Source organism: Dasypus novemcinctus, chromosome 3 (assembly GCF_030445035.2).
Source record: "Dasypus novemcinctus isolate mDasNov1 chromosome 3, mDasNov1.1.hap2, whole genome shotgun sequence".
In the NCBI taxonomy this organism is placed as follows: domain Eukaryota; kingdom Metazoa; phylum Chordata; class Mammalia; order Cingulata; family Dasypodidae; genus Dasypus; species Dasypus novemcinctus.
Window position 1 is genome coordinate 47,542,223 of NC_080675.1, and position 20,424 is coordinate 47,562,646.

The 20,424-nt window shown below is 37.5% G+C and overlaps 1 protein-coding gene across 1 annotated transcript in view; it reads left to right on the forward strand.

Annotated features, from left to right (window-relative positions):
- KCNH5 (potassium voltage-gated channel subfamily H member 5) overlaps positions 1 to 20,424 on the forward strand; it is a 276,207-nt gene that overhangs the window by 152,805 nt on the left and 102,978 nt on the right. The window contains exon 8 of the mRNA XM_058293308.2: positions 16,277 to 16,476. Within this exon, the coding sequence (XP_058149291.1) occupies positions 16,277 to 16,476 (200 nt within the window). The remainder of the gene's footprint in view (positions 1 to 16,276; positions 16,477 to 20,424) is intronic.

Consider the following 20,424-nt stretch of genomic DNA (forward strand, 5'->3'; position numbering starts at 1 on the left):
AAATCACTTTGGGTGAATTAACATCTTAACAGTATTTACTCTTCCATGTTTGTGGAATGTTCTTCCATTTATTTAGGTGTTCTTTGATTTCTTTCTGCAATGTCTTATAGTTTTCCCTTACATCGTTGGTTAGAGTGAGTCCTAGATACTTGATTATTTTAGCTGCTATTGTAATGGATTAGGTTTTTTCACCTTCTTCTAAAGAGAAATGAGTATTATTTTGAAATATGACTTAATAATTTGCAATTAAACTTGATCCTCTAGAAGACTGTTTTATAAGCTTTTTGGGTAGGTGTAAAGTAGTCTTTAATCTTGTACTAGTTTAACCTTTCTAAGAAATGACTCTTGTAATTCTCCAAAGAATTTCCTGCATAATTTAGTGAGAGTCTCTCCATTCAGTCTGCTTGGAAAGCAAATGTTTATCAGCCCTTTATGAGATCTGGGTTTAGTTCACAGGCTCACCAGTTTATTTTAGCTTGGCCTGACAGGATTTTGACTTGTTCATGCTCAACTTAATATTCAGACAAAGACTCAAGGTTGTCCCTATGTAGTTTTTCTGGAGCTTTCTCTATGCTTGGTATCTTCCTTTCTGATACTCTGCCACTAAAATTTTACATTCCTCACCTGCCCCAAATTCTGACCTCAGTTTAATTAACTCAGCCAGTCATCTTGTTCAACTTGGAATCTATTTATTTTGTTATCTCCAGGCAGATATCTGGGGTATCCATGAAGCTTGTCTCATTTATTTCCTTTCTCTCAGGGAACCATATTCCTGTCCTGTTTGTTGCCCAATGTCTGAAAATAGTTGTTTGATATAATTTGCTCAGTTTTCTAGATGCTTATGATGGGAGGGCATATCTGTTATGAGTTACTACACCATGACTTGGAGCAGAAGTCCTGGTTTCACATTTAGGAAGGACCTTCATGTTCCCTGAATTTTGTGAATCATAATTTCAAGTTGACCAGAGATATACTCAATAGGAAACCAGAAGAATAAACAAACAAACAAACAAAACCTTTGTAGTCTAATTCAGCCATTTTGACTTTTCATCTAGAAATAGTTTTAAAAGTAGATTTGTTACTTGGTCATTTTAAGATTATCTGCTAAATCATGTCTTTTAATAGTGTACTATTTTAAGAATAGAGTGTAGGAAAATCCAAATGTGTTCATAATAGCATAGAATGCTATCTTGTTCAAGTTTGGGAATTTGGTTGACCACATGCAGTCATATTCTTGCCATGCAAAATGCTTAGGAAGTGTTGATCTGAGTTCCAAAATCTTTAGGTAAGACAATATGAAATTGAAGTCAAATTTATTTTCCCCATATATTGATGTACAGAAAGCAGATAAAATTTCAATATTTTTATTATAAAACTATGTCTAACTTTTCTTTAGTGCTTTATATGTTTCAGCAACTGTGCTAACCATTTTATATGGATCATCTTATTTAGTTCTCCCAAAACCATATGAACAAGGTATTACTATCTTTATTCTTATTAGCCATGTTTTAAATAAATAACAAAAGCTCAAAAATATAAATAACTTTTTGAAGGTTGCAAACTGCACCACATATGTGGTGCTTCTAGGATTTGAATCCAAATCCAGAAAGTCCATACTCTTCACCTTGCTAGCCATTTATTTACAAGGTGCCTGGTTATTGTTGTTTTTTTAAAATTATTATTATGAATACACTTGTGAAGTTCAAATCTCCTGTTATAACAAACACCCAAAGCCTTGAAAGAATAGACTTCTTCAGGAATGAAAGTCTAGGAAGCAAACCTTAGTTTGCTTGTCTTTTTTCTATGTGAGGGTGTTTTTGTTTGTTTTAAATATAAACTGTTTTCATCATTAGTCTCAGGAATTTCAGGCCTCCTGCATGCTAGGAGTTAGTGGGTAATGCGCCTCTTAAAATGCCATGTCATGTTAGAAGCCTGGGTTCATAACTAAGAATAGAAAAGCTACAACCAGGTTAGCCCTTGGAACATGGACAACTGCTTGATCTTTCCACTCAGCAGTCACTTGTATGGGCACCCAGCCTGGCCTGCAGGGTCTGGGGACTGCACTCATTCTCAGCTGCTTCTACTTCCTGACACTTGATATTTTCATTTAGGGAAAATTTAGAGGAGGATTTTGGGTGCTTATGATAAATGCATAAGAAATTTTGTTATTTTCTCCTACTCCAAATCTCAGAAAGTAACAATAAGTGTTTGATTTCATAAGTGCCTGCAAACACTAATGAAGTCAAATCATTGGATCACTAAGCAGTGATAATTTCCAGATGTGGGAAGCGGGCTTGGCCCAATGGACAGGGCGTCCGCCTACCACATGGGAGGTCAGCGGTTCAAACCCCGGGCCTCCTTGACCTGTGTAGAGCTCGCCCATGCGCAGTGCTGATGCTCACAAGGAGGGCTGTGCCAGGCAGGGGTGTCCCCCACATAGGGGAGCCCCATGTGCAAGGAGTGCACGCCGTAAGGAGAGCCGCCCAGCACGAAAAAAAGTGCAGCCTGCCCAGGAATGGCGCCGCACACATGGAGAGGGACACAACAAGATGACACAACAAAAAGAAACACAGATTCCTGGTGACTCTGATAAGGATAGAAGCAGTCACAGAAGAACATGCAGCAAATGGATACAGAGAGCAGATAACTTGGGGGGGAAGGGAGGGGGGAGAAATTAAAAAAAAATTCCAGATGTAATGCCTGTGGATTTAGGAAGTTGTGCAACTCATTTTTATTATGTGCCTAAGGGTGTATAACGTATTGTTATGTGCATGAATCTCTGATTTGTGTATTATTTTCATTTTCAGATAAATCAAAATTTTTTTCTGCCTAATGTTTGAAACAATTACAAAGGCATTTCTGTTACTCAGTAAGAGCCGCAATATGTCTGCAAATTGGTAATAACAAAAAACCGTTCTTTGTGTACCCTCCACTACTTTAAATTATCACTATTTTTAAACCATTCAGTCCTTCTCCCTTAACATTAAATTTTTTTTTATTTTTAAAGAAGCTTTAGATTACATAAATGTTACATAAAAAATATAGGGGATTCCCATATAACTCAGCCCTCCCCCTCTCACACTGTCCGACATTAACAACAGTTTTTGTGTAGTGCATTTGTTATAATTGATGAACACATTGAAGTATTGTACTGACAATAAACTATAGTTTACATTATAGTTTACCCTTTCCCCCACACAATTTTATAGGTTTTGACAAAATGTATAATGGCCTGTATCAATCATTGCAATGCCCTGCAGGACACTTCCAATTATCCAATATTATATGTGAGTTCCTAGTAAAGGGTCTGGTACACAGATGATCATTATTGAATAATATCTAATGAGCCAATCAAAATTTGAAGACAAGTGCTTAAAATGCTTAACTTTTCATATCCATCACGAATATTCAATTTCAGTGAAGAAGAGTAAAGCAGAAAAAGGATATGTTAAAAGTGTTTCTCTTTTTAGATGGTGAATGAAGTTAGGGAGGGAACTATCATAAGCATGCTCTAGACAGAGGGGGCACTTGCTATGTGCAGGTGCTGAGCAGGTGTGGGCATTGGTGGGTCCCCTGTACTATAAGGTAGGGGAAAGGAGCAGAAGATGAGTTTGCAGAAGAAGACAGGGGCTGGATTGTGCAGACTTTGCATTTTATTCTACATATGACAGGAGTCCCTGGAAGCATTTAAATATGATCTGATGTTACTTTAAAGTAATGTACTGGCTGCTGTATGGAGAATATGATAGGCCTCAAGGCAGGGCCTTTATGAATAACCAGAGATGGCATGAAGAAAACTTCATCATGAGAGTTAGGCAAACTCATATTTATTACGTCCGTCTGCAGAGGTAAGGAGCTAAGGCCAGTCTAAAGTGACTCAGACTGGACTCCCTGCTCTGCATTTTTACTCTTGCTTCAATACCCAAGTTACTACTTAGCATTTGCTTTGATTATGCATTAGTTTTTATGCATGTGGATGAACACACATAGCTGGTTATATAATTCTATGATTAGTACGTTCAGGAAATCATGCTTGCACATACATTGCATGATCAAAAAAGGGGCGAATAACTCCACCCCTGGGATGGAATTTTACTATGTTAATTATGCAATTTGAAGTGAGGACAGCAAGGGGCTTCTTCTGTGCAGGTTGGCCAACTGGTTGAAACTGGTTTTCATACTTCATTGCTTCAACAGTATATTCTTGACCACCAAAAGCGGAATTTGGCACAAAGAGAGGGTTGCATCTCATTACCATCAGATTTACATATAATTCTTTTCTTTGTATCCTAGCAACAGGGAGAGAAACAAGTTACTTTCAGGTATTCAGTCATCCTACATCCGTCAAATATACTGCAGGAGCAGAGTAGCTGTGGATATGGTGAAAAATGGTCATATATGTGATGTGTAGCAGTTTGACATGGTTATGAATTCCAAAAATAGATATTGGCTTATGCTTGTAATCTGATCTGTACATGGGCATGACTGAGTTATGATTAGGGCATTGAGTCCCCACCCACCAAGGGGTAGGGACTCACAGATAAGAGGCATGGCAAAGAACAGAGTTGAGGGTTTCTGATATTGGAGTTTTGATGTTGGAGTTTGATGCTGAAGTCTTTAAGCTGGAGCCCTGGGAAGTCAGCATGCAGAGGAAAGAGAAGTCAGCCCCAGGAAGGAAGGAAATTTGAACCCAGAGAAAAGCAAGCCCCAGGAACAGGGGAACCCAGGATGCCTGAACCCTCGCAGACATCGACAACCATCTTGCTCCAAAAAGACTTTGGTGAAGGAAGTAACATGCTTTATGGTCTGGTATCTGTAAGCTCCTACCCCAAATAAATATTCTTTATAAAACCAACCCATTTCTGGTATTTTGCATCAGCACCCCCTTTGGCTGACTAATACAGTGATGTTTCTGAAAATATGAGCAAATGTAAAAAATAACTTGCTCTTCAGGAAGCCAGCATTTTGGTATTTATGAAGCCTGAATTCCAAGGTATAAAGTATCAGGAGATGAAGGTGGATGTTAGACAAGGGTTAACTTATGCAGAATCATGTGTACCTTTTTATAGAGCTTGTGCTTTCTCCTGTGATCATTAGGGAGCCATTGTAATAGATTAAATAGGGCAGTGGCAGATTCGTATTTAAGGTTAATCACTCTGCCTTCAGCAAACACTGGTGTGGAAGTTTGGTATTGTTCATGAATTCCAAAGATAGATATTGGATTGTGTTTGTAAACTGGTCTGCTCTGTTGGGTATATTAGATTGTATTAAATTCAGAGGTTTCAATTTTACTTGATTAAATTATGATAAGGGCTTTGATGCGGCCACATCAGTAGGACATTGAGTCCCCACCCTCTTGGTGGACAGGGACTCACAAAGAAAACAATACAGTAGAGGAAAGAGTTTTGATTTTGAAACTGGAGCCCAGGGAAGTAAATACATGGAGACGGAGAACACAGAAGCAAGTAAGCTGGAAGAGAGAGTGCTTCATAGACACAGCCCTGGGAAGAGAGATGAGCTTGATAGTCTACAGCTGAGCCTGGAAAGAAATGTGCTCTGGGGAGAAAGATGAGCCTTATGCTTGCCTATAGCTGAGATCAGAAGAATCTGGGCCCTCAGAGCCTTAAGAGGGAAAAGGAAGGCTGAACCCTTTCTTCCTAGTTTGGTGGGGGCCACGTGACTGGTTTCTGCCAAAGGGAAGTAGAGGAAGTGGTGTGAGCCCTTACAGGTCTGTGTGATCCTCTAGGCCTCTCTTCTTTGGTGATGACCGGGGGGAGCATGTATTAAGATGGCAGAGTTGCAGTTGGAAGCAAGATGGATCTCAGAATCTTCATTTAGAGCACCACTGCTCTAGAGGACTGTGCAATCCACATCCACCCTGGGAGATGAACTACAAGTAAAAACTTGTGTCAAGGCACTGAGTTTTTACTTTACTAATATTACCCAACTCTTACAATGGGAACATGACTGGCAGCAAGAATGCTGATTGAAGGCTGTTGCAGTAAACCAGTTGTGAGATGAAGAGTGCCTACACCAGGGCATGGGTGAAATATGGATCGGGAAGAAAGACAGATTTCTCACCTGGAAGTGGGGTGTGATGCCAAATCCCAGGTTTGTTAGGAGGATTAAACAGGAATGTGAACACACCTGTAAGGTGTGAAAGCTGGGAAATCTTAGGTGGCAATATTTCTTCATCTTCACAGTGATAATGACATCTGTCAGCTTCAATCATCCTAGCTCTTAATGTAAATGTTCAGTCTTAACCTACTGTCAGGTTCTGTACTATGTTTCAGGAGCCCTGAAGATCTTTTTTATCACTTGCTTATTATAGTTGACATTTCTGCCACAGTGATGTGTGCAGTAGAATGAATTTGATATGGATTTATTCCATACATGTCAGACCTTGGCAGTAATAATTTATTGGAGAGGTGAACACTTGGTACCAAGTATTATTACAGAAGAAGGAAACCTAGCCATGTGGTGGGTGGTGAGAGAAGAAATTCGGTAATATGCCATGCAGTGTTTCATGGGATGTGGAATGTTTCATGGTGTACACAATCTTGAAAATTAGAGCGGTGGGGGCAATTAACAAGTCAGGACTTACAACTTTCAGAGTTATTAAACCAAAGCTAGTCCTATTGACCTAAGGTGTTTGTATTGTTTCCATTCATCATCAGCAATTAACTGAGTTTCACTTTTTGCACACCTCCTGTCCAAATCAGCTGAGGGTGGAAAGTTTTTTACAGGCAGAATATGCAAAGTTTCCCCAAATCACAGGTCCCAGAAAATATGTGAGATATTCTCTTTTTTAAAGTTTCCAGATAGTGGATGTTTTTCATGTTTTCCTCTATCATTGCATGGATTTTGTTCTTTTAATCTTCATGATGTGTTTATCTTCTAGATTTTAATCTCTTGGTGATCGTCTTTTTTTTTCTTTTCAATCAGAGGTGTTTTATTTTCTGTTATGAAATTTCCAAATGTCCTTTGAGATGCAAATATTAATTTTATAATCAGAACCATATATGAGTAAGTCAGGAAAGAAATACTGAGGAATCCTTACTGGACCAAAGATATTTCAGACTTTACATGAAGCTACACGGCTAAGTCAATAAAGTAAAGACTCAGAAACTATCCTGGTAACCAAGCCAACTCTTTTTTTTTTTTTCTTTTAAGGCATGGGGACTCAGGAATTGAACCCAGATCTCACATGTGGGAAGTCAGCACTCAACCACTGAGTCACATCGGCTACCCTGAGTTAACTCTTCATTTCTATAGTCTTTACTTCAAGCCCTTTCCTGGTATTCTGGGCCCTATATATCACTGAAAACATAATTCCAACTTCCTTTAAGAGCTATGCTTACAATCCATTCAGCACTGAGGCAAGAGTTAATATAACTAAATTTTAATTTGCATAATTACAATCCCACACAAATCAAAGGCATTTATTATGGTTATACCTGGCCTGAATCCAATTTGTTTCATTCCCCCGACTGACCATACAGCGAAGATTACTAGCAGAGAACAGAGCAAATTTATAGTAAGTTTCAGAAAACTAAAATATGAACATTTTTCTTAATATTAAGTTATATAAAGTTATCCATCATTTCCCAGTGAAGTCTCTTTTTAAAAATTTATTTATTTTTTAATATTGCCTTTTTAAAAAAGATAAATAGATCACACAAAACATTACGTTAAAAGACCTAAGAGGTTCCCACATACCCCACTCTTCTCCCCACCCCCGTCCCTGCTCCTCCCACATCAACATCCCTTTTCATCAGTAAGGCACATTCACTGCATTCATTGCATTTGGTGAACATACCCTGGAGCACTGCCACACAGCATGGACCATAGTTTACCTTGTAGTTTATACTCTCCCCAATCCATCCAATGGGTTATGGCAGGATATACAATGTCCTGCATCTGGGTGACTGCTTTTTAAAAAATATCTGATCCTATTTAAACACAGGATGAGATATTAACATCTTTAAAAGAAAAGCCAGTTAAGTTCCCAATCATTTCTAAAATAACTTACCATGCCTGACAGTTGTCATTTATTGCTCTAAGGACTGTAGAATGTTCTCCTAGGAAATGCACAATTCATGGAAAATATACTTTTTCATCTACAAGAAATGTACACTTTATGTAGAGAAGCTAAAGGTACATCGATGAAGTGATTCACACAAAAAGTTGCCAAGGTGCAGATCAATATGAAGGAAAATAGTATAGACTGAATATGCAGAGTGCCAACAAATGGCAGACCCTTCCCAGGACCTCCAAGTCTTCAGGGATACATTATGCTAAAGGCCTCTGCCTTAAGTTCAAAGCACTCTCTTCTGCTTGATTCTTCCTTACCTTTTTTGGGTTGATTTATCTCTCTTTTCATCAGCTAGCCCCTTCTCAGTATTCCAGCTCTTCATCATCTCATTCTTCATGGATATGGTGACTGGTCCAGTAACTTGCCTGCCTGCCTTGAGTCTCTTTCCTACTCCAGTTCAACTTATTCAAAACTATAAGCTTTTTCAAATGACATTTTACCCTTATTTGTCAGAAACGGATTCAAGACTCAGTTAGGGAATGGAGCTTTCACTTTAAGGCCCACAAGGCATAGTGGCAGGGGAAGGCAGAGTCTATGAGTAGACAGAGAATGCAAACTTAGGCAGAGGAAGCAACAAGCCCTGCCAGGTTAGCCATATGGACTTTCCGCATGTTCTCCACTACTGCCTCGGTGATTTCAGGGTCAAATTCAAATTGGCCTCACCACCTAGCAGTCCTACTCTTTCTTTTCCTTACCTTTCATGACTAGTTCCTTCCCTACACCAATCTGCTACACTGGTTGATGTAGCAACCACCAGTTTTTAGATTTGTTTGAATGGGTCCCTTGGTTGCTGAGCTGCACCAGCACCCTGGAATTGTGGCAACAACCTCTCACATGCCCTAGTGCTTGCACTTGCTCCCTCCTGACCACTGTGGAGACTGCATGGAGCTCTGCAAAGTATTCATAGATTTTCAATGAGCAAAAAGGGTTCCAAGAACAAACAAGTATGAAAAATGGTATCTTTACTGCAAGGCTTCTCAGAGCTTTTGAAATTCGAATGTGTATTGTGATATGATAATGTGAGTTGGGCCTCTCCAAGAGGGAGAACTAATATGGAACATTAAAGAAAAATATGTGATCTAGAAACCATTTTTATGAGGGAAACATCTGCTATTATCATAGAGAATTATTGTGTTCCAGCAAAATACAGTTTGCAAATTTTGGATTGCTTCATGAAATCAAATTCCTTATACCTTTATCAACTCATTTTGCTTTCTATAGGCATACTTTCCCCATCCCACTCATATGTTTTTCAAAACTCACTGTCATTTCATACCCTCAGGATCAGCTAAAATTATCTGCATGTAGTCCCAGCAAAAAAGAACATACTGATTTAAGCTTCTAGAGCTTTAGTTTTATAATTATTCCCACTCAGATTAATGTAAAAGAGGATTTGCAGTAGGGTGATATCCTGGGTTGTGAGGAGAGGACATGATTCCTTTTAGGCATCACATTAGGCATTTTGAGAGATATGTTCATTCAGGTTAAGTGGTTGTATAGACATTTGTAGACAGGTTAGGGCAGGTAAATGGGGAAGTCACCTGAGTTGAGATGCTAGTTGAAATCCCTGAAAGGACAGACTTACAGAGTTAATTCAGATGCAAGTAATTGATAGGAATCCCAAAACCTTTCCTCCTGTAATTGGGGGTCAAGGGACAGAGGCAGAGAATGAGGATTGGAATAAGGATAGAGTGATAGAGTGACCCAGGATAAAACACAATAGAAAGCAATTATATAAGTACTACCTTAAATAGTGACATACTGGATTGACTCTGTAGAAGAACAGAAGGAGAAATTCCTGTGACTGGAATAATCAGAGAAGGTTTTGTAAAGGAAATAATAGGCCCTGAAGAGTGGTTGAGACTTAGGAAGATTGGAGGAAAAGGCAGGGCTTTCATAATGGAGACATATTAGTTGTCTATTACTGTGTAAGAAATGACTCAAAGCTTAGTAACAACACCACAGTGATTCATTATTTTTCATGTCTCTGAAGTTTTACTGGGCAATTGACTCTTCTACTGCTCTTGCTTGCTCTCACTTAGGCAGCTGCATTAAGCAGGTGCTTTAGTTGGTGACTAAGTTCAGTGGGGTCCCTAGGATAGCTCCACCTCTCCATCCCTGCTGTCTTGCTGTCCCTTAGTACAACTCAGGGTTCTTCAAGGCTGGAGGTGTCAAGGCAGCATTCCAAGAGAGTGAAAGCGAAACCTGCAGGTTCTCTTACTGTCTAGCCTTGGAGGTTGCATAATATAATTTCTGCCACATTCTCTTAGTCAAATAAAGTCATAAAGCCAGGTCAGATTAAAGGAAGTATATTCTACCTTTTGGTAGAGAAGCAGTAAAAGTCACCTTGCAAAGAGACGTGTGTCTCTGGGTGGGAGAAGTTTGTTGCATTTTGTGATCCACCAAAATGGAACTGAATGAACAAAGATTTGAAAGCAAGAATGGGTTGTATTGAGGGTTGAGAAAAGGTAAGTCATGACACTATTTCTCAGAGGACACAAGAAGTTCTTGGTGATAGGTACCAGTCTTAGAATACTTATCAGTTCATTTGGGGTTTTGGCAGTGTCATTTCATTCTTTTGATTGTGTGCCAATAAAACTTGTGTTTTGGTAAACAGGTATGTCAATATTATTTCAAGTATTATATCCAATGCTTCCATATGTAAAGTAAGCAAAATAACAACACCCACTTTATAGATATATGGTGAGAGTAAGTGATTTAATTTTATTTATTTCTTCATAGTCTAGTAGTGAGTGTTAGGGGGATGGCTTGCTTGTATCATTAATGGGAAACTAAGATTCCTGGGTAATTCAAAGGACCATGAGTGCAAGATAGGCAGGGAACGTGTATAAATAAAAGAAATTCAATTTTTTCACAACAATGAAACCATATTATACTTGCTGTATTTTCTGATCCTTTTTGTTCTGTAGCTGATAAAGCTAGACTCACAATTAAATAGAATAGGTAACTCTTTGCATTTATAAAATTTGAAGACCATAAGAAAACATCTGGACCAAAAAATTAGATTTTTACAATGTTTGAAAACTACCATTGTAGTTTCCTCATTTTATGTTTTAGTTTTTTTAAGTAAAAAACAGTGTTTATCATGAAAGATACAACTTATGCCATTATCATCTAATCCTCAACTCAGATCATAATTTAACTGTGCATATATATATACACAGTTAAATTAGATCTGATATATAAATAACAATAAATTATGATCTGATATATATATATATAAATGGTGATGGAGGTAGAAATATGCCTTCTCCTAACTAAGATAAAAAATATTGGAAACAAAATAAAAGTGCCCAAAGCACATATCATCAGCTGCATAATTAATTGTGAAATATGAGTTATACTTTAAGTTGTTCTTTGAAACTATAAAAAACATTTTAGGCATAGAAAATAAAAAGCACATTCTCACTAACCAAGAAAACACAACAACAACAAACAAAACATGCAAACATCCTCTCTTCCAAGTTGGAGTTCTGCTCCTTGAGAACATAAAGTTGCATTTGCTGACCCTTTATACAACTTTAAATCACTTGGTACAAATACATTGTATTTTCCTTTCGCCATTCAGCCTGTGTTTTCATCTTTTTTTGTGGTTTTTGAAAAATAATGTTAAAATAAAATGATCTCACCCCTTTCCCTTTCCTGGGAAATCTCTGAATGAGTAGTATGCACGACCAGCAGTTTTTATCTATGCTTCTGTTTATTTCTCAACTCCCTAACTTCTTTCTTCCCTCTTCTTATTTTCAAACTGGGTTTAGAATTCCTGATAAACAGAGATGAGTGACAAGTGCCCCATGGTTGGCATGAACGGCAGTGTTCTTGCTTGAGGTTGTGGTTCAGTACCTAAAACAGCTCCCTCTCAGAGTATTTTTCAGTGACTAAGTTAGCCTTTTTCCCCACTCCTTCCAGTGACCTGGGCACATGTATGCACTTGCCTGGGTGGCCCCTGAAGGTGAGTGAGAGCATTATGTTGGAAGGTAGATGGGCCAGCTCAGTAGTGGTGGCTAGCTTAGTCACTCAGGATAGTTTCATAGGGAGCTGTTTCAGGTTTTGAACCACAATATCAATTGCACCAACCAGGAGGGTATGATGCCATAAGCAAGGAAGAAGACCTCTGTAAGAAGAAGAGTGGGATGATGGTAGGTATAACTAGAAATAGGGAAGCGATGGGCTCTGAAAGGGAGCTGAGGGGCCTCTAAAGATAACATAAAATTTATCTCTGGTTTTCTGTGGTTGACTCTGACAGTTGCATTTTTTTCCTGCTTGAGGTACTGGGCAGGGCCAGGGATTGAACTTGGACCTCATATGTGGGAACCTGGCTCTCATCCACTGAGCCACATCAGCTCCCTTGTTTTTTTTTTTTCATTTTGTTTTGCTTGTTGCTTGTTTCCTTTTGTTTTGTTTTTAGGAGGCACCGGAAACCAAACCTGGGACCTCCCATGTGGGAAACAGGTGCTCAGCCTCTTGAGTCATATCCACTCCCAGTTGTTGAATTTTAAAAACCTTTGTTTGACCCTTAATAAATGAATCTGTAATGATCATATTGGTATTCATCAAGCACCTGTTGTTGTTGTTTATCTAATTTCAGAGGCAGTTCTCTATATTTCTCAGCTAGTCTTTAATCAAATTATAAAAATGTCTATAGTTATATATACAAGGTGAGTGTACTAAGGTTATTAAATTCTAAATGATTGTGCTACATTGGAGAGATTAAGGATGGTTTTGATTAGAATTAAAAAAAACAAAGAATAACTATCATATAAGGATAAAGTGGAGATTGAAGTTATCTTGAGGCTTTGGTTCTTTATTTAGACTTTTACTTAGTCTTTTAGAATTATTTTGAATGAACAATCCAATTTTTCTCCTTCCCTTTCTTCCATCTTTTACGTTACATTGGAATTCGATTAGTGTAGGTCAATAATTAACTTCCTTAATTTAAAAGACTCTTTAGGGTATATAGAAAATAATATCAATAACATGACCATGTCATTATTAAGACTATTTTAATGAAATTAATTTTTATGTTATTTAAAAGATTGGCCTTAAGCTAAATAAAATCTGTCCAATATTATGCTGTATTTTGATGTTATAAATATGGTTCTTCTAAATCCCAAGTTATCTCACTAATTGACAGTAAATTCAAATAGTGGTTTATTACAATTAATGCGTTGTATTACCGGGAATTCCCTCTTCAAAATTCCAAATCCCTTAAGGGGATAGTATATTAAATAGTTTTTGATATTTAATACTTAATATAAAGTAATTAATGAGATAAATTTCTAACAGGATAATTAGCATAGTCCAGGTACTAGATGAGATGGGGTATAGATTAAGTGAAGACTGGGAAATAGAAAATTTTTAGTGCCCAAGTAGATATCTTAGTGGATACATTGGCAGTTTTCTTCACTTTTTAGTCCTTAACCTTTTTATATGAGTAAAATGTATTTTTGTGTGCATGTTTAATGTACTCAGAAAGATGAAATATGTGGTAATTTGTTTAACTAAAAGTCAGTATTGAGACACCTTGGCAAATAAAGAATATTGCAAGCACTGCATGGAGCCAAACAAGTTGAATTTGTCAAAATAATAGGTAGTCCTGTGATATTTATTGACAGCTTATAACAGCTAAGAATTGCAGAAAAATCATGCTTCTAGTATTATTTCATTACCTTAAAAGACTCATTATTTTAAAAATACAAGGAAGTGGATGTAGCTCAGTGGTTGAGCACCTGCTTCCCATGTACAAGGTCCTGGGTTCAATCCCTGGCACCTCCCAAAAAAAGCCTACAGTCTATTTATTTCTCCTTTCTGGATATCTGAAATTCGGTATTTGTTACATAATTTTTCACCCTTTAATTTGTTCACATCATTTCATGTGTTTTAAAATACCAACAATGAAATAGAGATGTTAGGTCTGTGATTACCTCTGTTTTTTAATTTAGTTTTCAAAGATTTAAAGATCCAGTTGAGAGAAGTGAACTTGGCCAAATGGATGGGGCGTCCGCCTACCACATGGGATGTCCGCGCTTCAAACCCCGGGCCTCCTTGACCCATGTGGAGCTGTCCCATGAGTAGTGCTGATGCCTGCAAGGAGTGCCATGCCACGCAGGGGTGTCCCCCGCATAGGGGAGCCCCATGCGCTGGGAGTGTGCCCCGTAGGGAGAGCCGCCCAGTGTGAAAGAAAGTGCAGCCTGCCCAGGAATGGCGCCGAACACACAGAGAGCTGACACAGCAAGATGATGCAACAAAGAGAAATGCAGATTCCTGGTGCCACTGATAAGGATAGAAGCGGTCATAGAAGAACATACAGTGAATGGACAGAGAGAGCAGACAACTGGGGGGGGATGCGGGGGGAGAAAAAAAAATAAAGATCCAGTTGAGAAAGGCCAGCATTCTATCCCCCACTTCAGCTTCAACCAAAATATCATCTATTTAAAAATTTGTCTTGTACTGACATCAAAATCCTAAGTAAAAGCAAAAGCTGATGAAATGCCTATAAAATAATAGCTCTTTATTATGAAATTATGATTTGTAGTACTCAGAGGAGAAGAACTGCTCTTGAAAAACAAATGATTTTCTAAAAAAAGATGTTTTAAGGATCTTAAGTTGCTTCACTAGTTTGATTTTATACCATTTTCATCTAATGGAATTTGATTAATGACACTGGAAAATTAAACAGCCCATATAGTACTTCCTTTTTTTTTAAAGATTTATTTTTTATTTCTCTCCCCTTCCCTGCCCACCCCCCTGTTGTCTGCTCTCTGTGTCCATTTGTTATGCGTTCGTCTGTGTCCGCTTGTATTCTTGTCAGCAGCACTGGGATTCTATATCTATTTTTGTTGTGTCATCTTGCTGCATCAGCACTCCGTGTGTGCGGCCCCAGTCCTGGGCAGGCTGAACTTTTTAAGCTCTGGGTGGCTCTCCTTACGGGGCATATTCCTTGCACATGGGGCTCCCCTATGTGGAGGACACCCCTGCATGGCACAGCACTCCTTGCACACATCAGCACTGCGCATGGGCCAGCTCACCACACGGGTCAGGAGGCCCTGGTTTGAACCCGGGACCTCACATGAGCCATTGAGCCAAATCCACTTCCCACAGTACTTTCTTTTGAAGAGTCATTTTTCAAAGGCTTGGACAATGTAAGCAAGAAGTGATCCTTGTCTGATATTGAATTTATTTGTGAGATGCTTATGCCTATGGCTACTGAATATTTTGCTTACTGAAGTCGATGGGAACATTAAAGAAAATAAAGTTACTTTCCCCTTTTCTAAAGAGCTGTTAACAAGTGAGTGAAATCACAAAATGGGGTGCATGGTGCAGTGTAAAATTAGAGGTGTATTTAGTTTGGTTTGACCTCTACTTCAAATGCTCTGGCAGTATCTGGTCAGCATTATTGTCCTGACAAAATCTAGAGAAAGAATTGGTCAGTTGTGGGTTCTGGGAAGGGAGGCAGCAGTCAGCGCCATTAAAAAACCCAATCCCAATCATAGATCCCGGTAAGTGAATAAACATGGTCAGTAATTGGCTTTATTCTAAAATAAAATGATGGAATCAAGAAGCTTGTAATCATTGAGAAGCTGACTTTAATAAGACTTTCCAGTCATTCCCTAAATTTTAATTTAGCTCTTAATTCCAACCTTGTTTACCTCCAGAATTTTCTAAAAATGCAAACTTAATTTGTCTTTGCTTCCCTACATTTCAGATGTTCTGTCAAAATGTTTATAAGTAGTGAAGCATTCCAAAAGCTGGCAAGAACAATGGGCAGGAGTATACATTTTTAAGCTGGATCATCAATCCCTGAAATAGTTAACATAATTAGGCTTCATTCAGGAAGACAAGGCTGGAGAATAACTTTAATCATAAGACTGGACTTAGGAAAAATGAAAACTTTCGATCTGATTCTTTGCAGAATTGTGAACCACTCTCCTGTTTTGCCACATTATCTAGAGTGACGCATGCTCATAAAATCATGTTTTTTAATATTGAAGCTAGTATTTACTGAGTGATTACCAGGCACTCTTTTAAAGTTTAATGTATTAATCAGTATGAGTTTATAAAGATATCTGTGTTAAATTATTTATTGGCATAGCTGATATTCTTATTACTTTTTTTCCTCCTGGGATATTTGTTTTATTTTCATAATTTCTTCTCTTTCAGCTCTTCTTTATGCAACTATTTTTGGAAATGTTACCACAATTTTCCAGCAAATGTATGCCAATACCAACCGATACCATGAGATGCTGAATAATGTCCGGGACTTTCTGAAACTCTATCAGGTTCCAAAAGGCCTTAGTGAGAGAGTAATGGATTATATTGTCTCAACTTGGTCCATGTCAAAAGGCATTGACACAGAGAAGGTATGGGTCATTATTATTATATTATTTTCTGTTTTAACAGGGTCTTCAATACATGTAGATTTCCCACTCATAAAATACTTGTATAATTGCTTCATAAGTGATACTCTTTTTCTTAAGTGACATATCAATCATACTTATTGAGTGCTGAGAAGGTGCAAAGCACTCAACCATTAATCATCAATTAGTAGTAGTCATCACACTCAATTTAGAAAATGTAGTTCCTGAAAACAACTAATTACTCCATTTCCCTAAAACACTCTAATTACTATTTCCAGTAATTTGCTGCATTCCATTAAAACTCTAGGAATAATGCCATTTCTCCTGCTGGATTTCATTCTTGATATCTCCTTTGACTTTTTGCCCATTTAAAAAGTAGAAAGACCCTTTCTTGGCATAAATTAAAAATTATGTATCTTCTACACTATCTTCCCCTCAAACTATCCCCCTCCCTCTTTCATGTTTTATAAAGCACCTCACGATTCTTTATCTTCCCCTTTCCCTTACACTTATCTACAAAATAGATGCCTCTCTGTCCATTCAGCTGACACCTCTCATTTCTTTCTTATCTTTCCATGGAATCTTTTCTAATTTTTCCTGTCCATCTTTTATCTGAGGCAAAGAAAGACCCAAAGTCCTCAAAATAAACAAAACTAAACAAAAAAATTTCTCACTTCCAATACCTAGTGATTCACTCAAATATAAGAATGACAAACAGTGCTTGAGCACCAGTTTTTAAAGAAAACTAATCTTGAGTTATTTTCCTTTATAAGCATTATGGTTAGTACTATCTTAGGTACTGATATTTGACATATTATTATCAGACAGTGATTTCCCTTCCTTGTCATTTTCTACAAACTTGCTTTATATTTTTAGTCTTCTGTTGTTGACCTGTGGTTTTCTTTAATACCTGCTCAACACACATCTTTCCGTGTCAAAGGGAAAGAACATAAGGGCAAAGCAGATATTTTGTTAGAGGAGTTTTATGAAACAAAAAGTAAATAATTTGAAGCCAGAGCAGGTATTGTTAAGGGAAGATGATCCAGGTGATGTGTCTAACATGGACATGGGATGTAAGAGCTGAGGGAGAGAAGCATTCAGAGGGAGTGCTGTGGAGATATTAGCAGGTAGAGTGTGGACGAATCGTGCGAGGGAGTGAGGTTTGCTTTTCTTTCAAAATGCTCTTCTTTATAAGATACAGTATGACTCATAGTTATATGGCCACGCAAAATGAGTGCGTGATCACTGAGAGGCGAAGGACAAACTACGTTTCCAAGCAATTTTATTAAAATATACTTTGGCCAATAACAGGGAAAGTATTCAAAGAAGGAAGGAAATCTTCCTAGGGGATGAAAGGGAGAGTAACTCAAGTCCTCAAATATAAGAATTCATTTGACAATCATTTTAATGAAATTGAAATCAAGAGGCAAACCGTTGCCATGAGAATCACCATCTCTGTCAAAGCTTTTCCTTCAAGAAAATGCAATGGGTCACAGGGTAACTGACATACAACCTCATTAAAATAATAGCATGATGTCCTCCTATCTGTAGAAAAAAGCTTAATCACAGAATCAGTACATAGCAGATTTTTGAATTGCTGTTCTCTGTGTTCCCAGAGCTGACTAGATTCGCTCTAAAACTCCCCTTGAGAACCTGCTCAACTGCCTGCTTCATGATTTAATTAGCAGGGGTACCATGGAGTGTGTCTGGAGTGCACACACCATGAACAGAATGCAATTTCTGGACCCCTGCTATTTACTCATTTTCCACATATTGGGGGGGAGGGGTGGAATGTCATTTGTTCATCATTTGTGATCACAGATATGTACTTTTAATTAGTAATTGGCCAAGGAAAATGAAGACTGGAGAAAGATATGGGAAGGCTAATATTAAAGATGAAATACAAATTCAATTCAAAGGAGAAAATTTTTAAAAAGAACTCTTAAAAATATTAAAGTGTGTTCACTTTTGGATAAGAGAAGGACATGGGTGTGCTTCCTGACTGAATGGGAAATACTTAGTGTAGTTTTTGACTAATAGGAGAGTTTAAATAACTGGCAAATATGGAAGTTAGGCTGTGCCTGTATAAAACATATTTGGAAGTTCTAATTTAATATGGCAGCAAACTCTCCATGCCTGTATTGATTTATCTGGGCCTCTTAAAAAAATCCCCACACATATTCATAAAAACTGGCTTTAACATTACTATAAGTAAAGAGAAGAAATGACATATGTCATAGTCTGGGACTGGAAAGGGGCTATGGAGATTCTGACTAATTGCAACATTGAAGAAGATGAATTTAAAAGCTCATTCTTAGACTACATACCATATGCTATCCCGAACAAGCAGAAAACAAAAACTGGCATACCACTTTCTGGTTTAGAACTTAGCAACCAGAAAAGAAGGCTTACATTCCTGTTAGACATTTATTCATTTAACAAACAGTGTACCTAATATTTATCTTTAAAGTACAATAATAGTAGCACAGTATAGACAAAAGAATTAGTAGCCAAAGAAATAGAGAATACATACTCAGAACTAGACTGCTATATTTATAAGAACTTAATATAAGCTACATGACACTTCACAAAGTTGGAATTGATATATTTAATATAATTATAAAATGCCCCAAAATTTAGGAAAATATTTAATGAGAGTTTTGTCACAGAGTCTAACAAAAATATCAGGATGGAGAATTAGGTGTAAAAAATAAGAATCATGAACTATTTAGAATATGTTAATGTATTTTTACATATCTTCGTAAGTATTAAAGTAATGGAATAAATAATGAAGTATCTAATAGATTTGGCTAAAACATGTAAAATCTCTCATACCAAGAAACTAAAATAAAAATTATAAAAAGCATTTGTAATAAATATTACAAGGAAAAGGTTAATTACCTTAATATGTAAAATGATTTTATAAATTAATAAGTAATATTAGAATACCTGGGGAGAAACACGAACAAAGCACATAGGTAGGCAATTGATGAGAGAAAAAATACAAATTACTAATAAACATACAAAGTATTATTTTTCCTTGTTACAATGAGTAAAATTGGAAACAACTGGAAACCATTATTTAGTATGTCAAATGGACAAAATTATGCCCAATTTTAGGAAAAGGTATAGAGTATAATTCTGAGAAGTTTATAAATTGGTAGGGCATTTATGGAAAGCAATTTGACCATGATTATATTATTTAAAAAAAAACTATGCTTTTAAAAAGATATTTAGATACATAAATGTTACATTAAAAAGATAGGGGATTCCCATATACCCTGCTCCCCACACTGCCCACATTTACCCTCATTAACAGCATCCTTCATTAATGTGGTATATTCAGTGAAACTGATGAACACATTTTGGAGCATTGCCACTAAGCATGGATTATAGTTTACGTTGTAGTTTACACTCTATCCCACAGAATTTTGTAGGTTATAGCAAGATACATAATGGCCTGTATCTGTCATTGCAATGTCATCATTTAGGACAATTCCCAAGTCCTGAAAATGCCCCCATATTATACATGTTTTCCCTCTCACTGACCTTAGAACCTCCAGTAGCCACTGCCTCCACATCAACAATATAAGTTCTCCCATTTCTAGAATCACAGTAAGTCTATAGTAGAATACCAGTAAGTTCATTTCCCAATCCTGAGGATTCTGGGATGGTGATGTCCACTTCACCTGTAATTGAGAGGGGACTCCTGTCCCATATGGCTGATGGATGGGACTCTTGCTTGCAGTTGTAGGCTCTCTTGGTTCCTTGGTATGGTGGTTGTCCATGATCACCTCCTTGTTAGTTGTCCTGGGTGAGTCCAATGGACTGGAGAGTAGGTGTTGCAACTCTGTTGAGGCTCAGGGCCCAGCTGGCACATGGACAGCCCAAAGATTCAAGTCTCTTGGATGTATACTACCAACTTCAATACCAGCTATAAATTCAAATAGA